At 42.1% G+C, this 3,930-nt stretch overlaps 1 protein-coding gene across 1 annotated transcript in view; it reads left to right on the forward strand.

Annotated features, from left to right (window-relative positions):
• LOC103605337 (structural maintenance of chromosomes protein 1B-like) overlaps positions 1 to 3,930 on the forward strand; it is a gene marked incomplete at its 3' end in the record, with an annotated part of 77,726 nt that overhangs the window by 71,710 nt on the left and 2,086 nt on the right. The window contains 2 exon segments of the mRNA XM_008589907.1: positions 582 to 891; positions 2,782 to 2,851. Of these exon segments, the coding sequence (XP_008588129.1) occupies positions 582 to 891; positions 2,782 to 2,851 (380 nt within the window).

Consider the following 3,930-nt stretch of genomic DNA (forward strand, 5'->3'; position numbering starts at 1 on the left):
AAGGTAGGATTCGAATCCAGATATGTCCCTTTTCATGACAGCCTCTTTGCTATAACCACCCGCTGCATTACAAATTTCCATAGCAAATACTTGTGGAATTGAGTGTGGAATAAAGATGTAGGTCAGGACTTAAGAATGACTTAGATTTGGTCCTGGATCAGATATTTTGAATTTCAACTGAAAATAACATAGTAATTTCCTGTAAAGTAAGATTAAAATAAACCCGGTAACTCCGTGAGAACAAGAGTCATCTCTTTATTTACAGTGCCTGGCCCACAACTGACATTCAATAAATGTTTGATGAATAAACCAGTGAGTGAATTGAATAAAGACTGTTTTTATAAGACAATGGCATTGCTGCAGAGGTTTGAATGGCAGTCCGTTGGCAAGGCCTGATCCTTGGACACGTTAGGATGTTTTCCCTCTTTCCTCTACCCAGACAACCCTGTTGCCTGTGATTACACGTAGAAGTAAATACATCACTTACAGGCATTGGTATTTTTACATCAAAATTGAGGAAAACCTAGGGCTGGCCAGTTGACTCACTTGGGGGAGCGTGGTGCTGACAACACCGAGTCAAGGGTTAAGATCCCCTTACCGGTCATCTTTATTATTATTATTTTTTTTAATTGAGGAAAACCTAACCAAGAGAATATTTCGCGTTTAAACTATGGCAACCCCAAGTTGAAATTTACTAGTTGCTTTTCTAATGTTGCTAAATAACTAAAATGCGTTTCAGGCATTTCTTAGCCCGGAGAACGCTGAAGAACCTTACTTGGAGGGAATTAGCTATAACTGCATAGCACCAGGGAAACGATTTATGCCAATGGACAATTTGTCGGGGGGAGAAAAGTGTGTGGCAGCTTTGGCTCTCCTGTTTGCTGTGCACAGGTAAGGCCACAACAAGCTACTCAGTTTTGTGTCAGGGCAGAATCCAAGCAGACCATCTTATGAAAGACGTATTAACTATTTGCCTTCATTAATATCTACTAATGTGATACAAACTCTTCTTCAGCCAGACAATTCAAGTTATGTTTTAGGCCTGCAACAATGTAGACAGCAAATCTAAGAGAGAGTTCAGTCTCTGACAGATTTTTATTCAGTTTCTGTTATCAATAGTTGCTATATTCCAGCTTTTTAGAAAAGAAAGAAAAATATTTTGAATCTCCAAATGTGACATCAGGATTGCCAGGAAACAAAAACAACAAACAAAAAGTCCAAATTGTACATTATTTCCCTAGTCCATATTCAGAGATCTGCTGTTTAGTAAGGAATGGTAAGCTAAGCATTTTCTTTTAAAAAGTATTTAACCTCCTTATTTCCTCTGATGATGGTGGCACTGTTTCTTTGTAAAATAAATCAAGAAACAAAAAGTTAACTAAAATTAAGGCAAATAATAGCTTTCACCATTCACAGCATTAGATGAAGATCTGAGCCGTAGACGATCCTGCCTCTCTATTTCCATGACCAGGAACATAAACAGGAGTGTGACAAGCATTGTTCACGGGTCTCAAGAAGGAAAAGGAATAAGGCAGGGGGACTCTGGGAGAGCAGGAGGCAGGTTCTGTACAAGGAATCTTAGCAGAATAAGACCGTCACTAGGTGGCGCCCACATCCATTTTTTCAACAATATTTACTATTTACTGTGCGCCAGGAGCTATTGCAGACAGTGGGGAGACAGCTGTGAACAAAACAAAATGCCTGCTTCAAGGATACTTCATTTTAGTTGGGGAAGACAGATAACAAATAACGTATATTATTAAACTAATTTCTCTTATATAGAGAATATTAGAAAATCACACGTCCTATAGAGGGGGGAAAAAGTAGGAAATGGAGATAGTGAGTAGCATAGAAGGGTTTGTGGTATTAAAGAGTTTCAGGAAGGCCTGTTTGAGAAGGTAACATTTGAGCAGTGATTTGAAGGAATTATGGGAGCAAGTTGTAGATAGCTATGGGAAGAATGTTCTAGATGTGAGGAGCAGCAAGTGCCAAGGCCCTGAGGCCAGAGTGAGCCTGGCATGTGTGAAGATAGGCTTTATGCAGCAGTGGCAAGCACAGGGTTTGAAAACTATTGTGACAAGGTGAAAGATGGTGATGGGTTGGGCCAGGAGGAGAACAGAAGTTTGAGCCGGCAGAACTTACCAACAGACAGGGCGTGGAGTGTGAAGGACTCAGATGACGCCATGGAGTTTGGCCTAATCAACGAGAGTGATAAGAGCTGCAGTAAGAGGCAGCTCCCCACAAGAGGGAGTAGGTTTGGAAGGGCAGGTAGGGAGTTTGATTTTGGATGAGTGTGAGATGCTTGTTAGACCCCTACGTGGAATTGTTGAGTAAGCCGTTGGACACGTGAGGCAAGAGTTCAGAACGATTGGTAGAAGTACTGGGAGTTGTCAGGATTTGGATGGTGTTTAAAACCTTGAGACCAGATGAAATCACCAAGGGAGTTAATTAGAGACCAGAGGGCACTAAACCCTGAGCCCTGAGGTCACGGCCATGTTCAAGGTCAGAGAGATGAAATGTTAGCGGAAGAGATGCAGAGGGAGCAGTGGGTGAGGGCAGTAGACTGTGTCGTCCCAGTGTTTCAAGGAGGGGGATGACTGAGTACTCCTTGCATAGGTCACACAGGACAAGCACTGGATGTAGCAGCATAAAGGTCATTGATTACCCAGACAAAAGTGTCCAAAAGGATGTGTCTTATTCTGAACAATGTTGTTAATGCTTTCCTCCAAGTCTTTGTAAAACAGATAGAAAATTGTAACTTCCTTTACTGTTTTTTTCTAGTTTTCGGCCTGCTCCATTCTTTGTTTTAGATGAAGTGGACGCAGTCCTGGACAATACTAACATTGGCAAGGTAAGTTTCTTTCTGCTTTTAATTTTCAACACAATATCTATAATTGCAGTCAGAAGGCAGTTTACCTTGAACAAACAGGGTTCTGGGACAAGCAATGATAATTGCTGAATAAAAATCAATACTTTAAACATCTGAGTTCAATATCTAAACCAAGGTGATTGTTTTCATTATAGGTTTAGGGGACCCTCAAGATTCGATAGGAAATCAACACAGAAGTCAGATGAGGATCACTGTGCTCTATCAACAGCATTACTACCGCCATAACTTGCTTCTCCCAAATCTAGATATTAAGAACTAGAGGGCAGCCAATAGCAGGGCACTGGGTTTATCTCATGGATCAAATTAGTTGTTTAATAAAGTCTGCGAATAGCAGCACTAAATAAAATTCTACCTCCCCAGTTTTATCAAAACTTACTTGGGCGTGATCCTGTTTTCAGTATTTGAGACAGTGAGGGAGCAAAGGTAACAGTTTAACTTGCGAGTTAAATTTTAGGCAGCATTCGAACACCAATGGGTAGTTTGTACAGAGCCACCTAAAGACCCAGGCTCGCAGCTCACACAGCTTGACTGTAATTAGATTGAATCTGGGAAAGGAGAATGGGGTCAGCCATGGAACATGAACAAAGGACAAAGGCAGACCCTGGCAGTGCCCATCACTGCCCCAAGCAGGGACAGCTCCAACCTGCAGAGTTGCAGTATCATGGTCCTACTGCCAGGGCCATCCATTTTTGGAGGTGGATGAATTAGACTGTCCTGGTTCTGATTCCAGGCCCACCCACCTTCCAGAAATGACTGGGCTTTGCATTTACGGCTGCTTACCAGAAGGCTGTCCTGGTCATGCTGGCAGACACAGTTCTCATTACTTATTTGTAAATTAGCATTCTGTTTTATAACCTAGTTTTGTGAGCTTGGCTATTTTCCATCTTAGGGTGCTGCACAGTGGGTTCTGTGCCTCTGAAGCTGACCTACGTGATTTCTTACTGTGTTGATTCACTCCTGAGATGCCTGAGCGAGTCACGGGGCATTGCCAAGCTGCAGCCTGAGATGCCTTCTTATGGCACGAATGTAGTCTCTCAGAA

Source organism: Galeopterus variegatus, unplaced genomic scaffold, assembly GCF_000696425.1.
Source record: "Galeopterus variegatus unplaced genomic scaffold, G_variegatus-3.0.2 Scaffold5748, whole genome shotgun sequence".
NCBI lineage: Eukaryota > Metazoa > Chordata > Mammalia > Dermoptera > Cynocephalidae > Galeopterus > Galeopterus variegatus.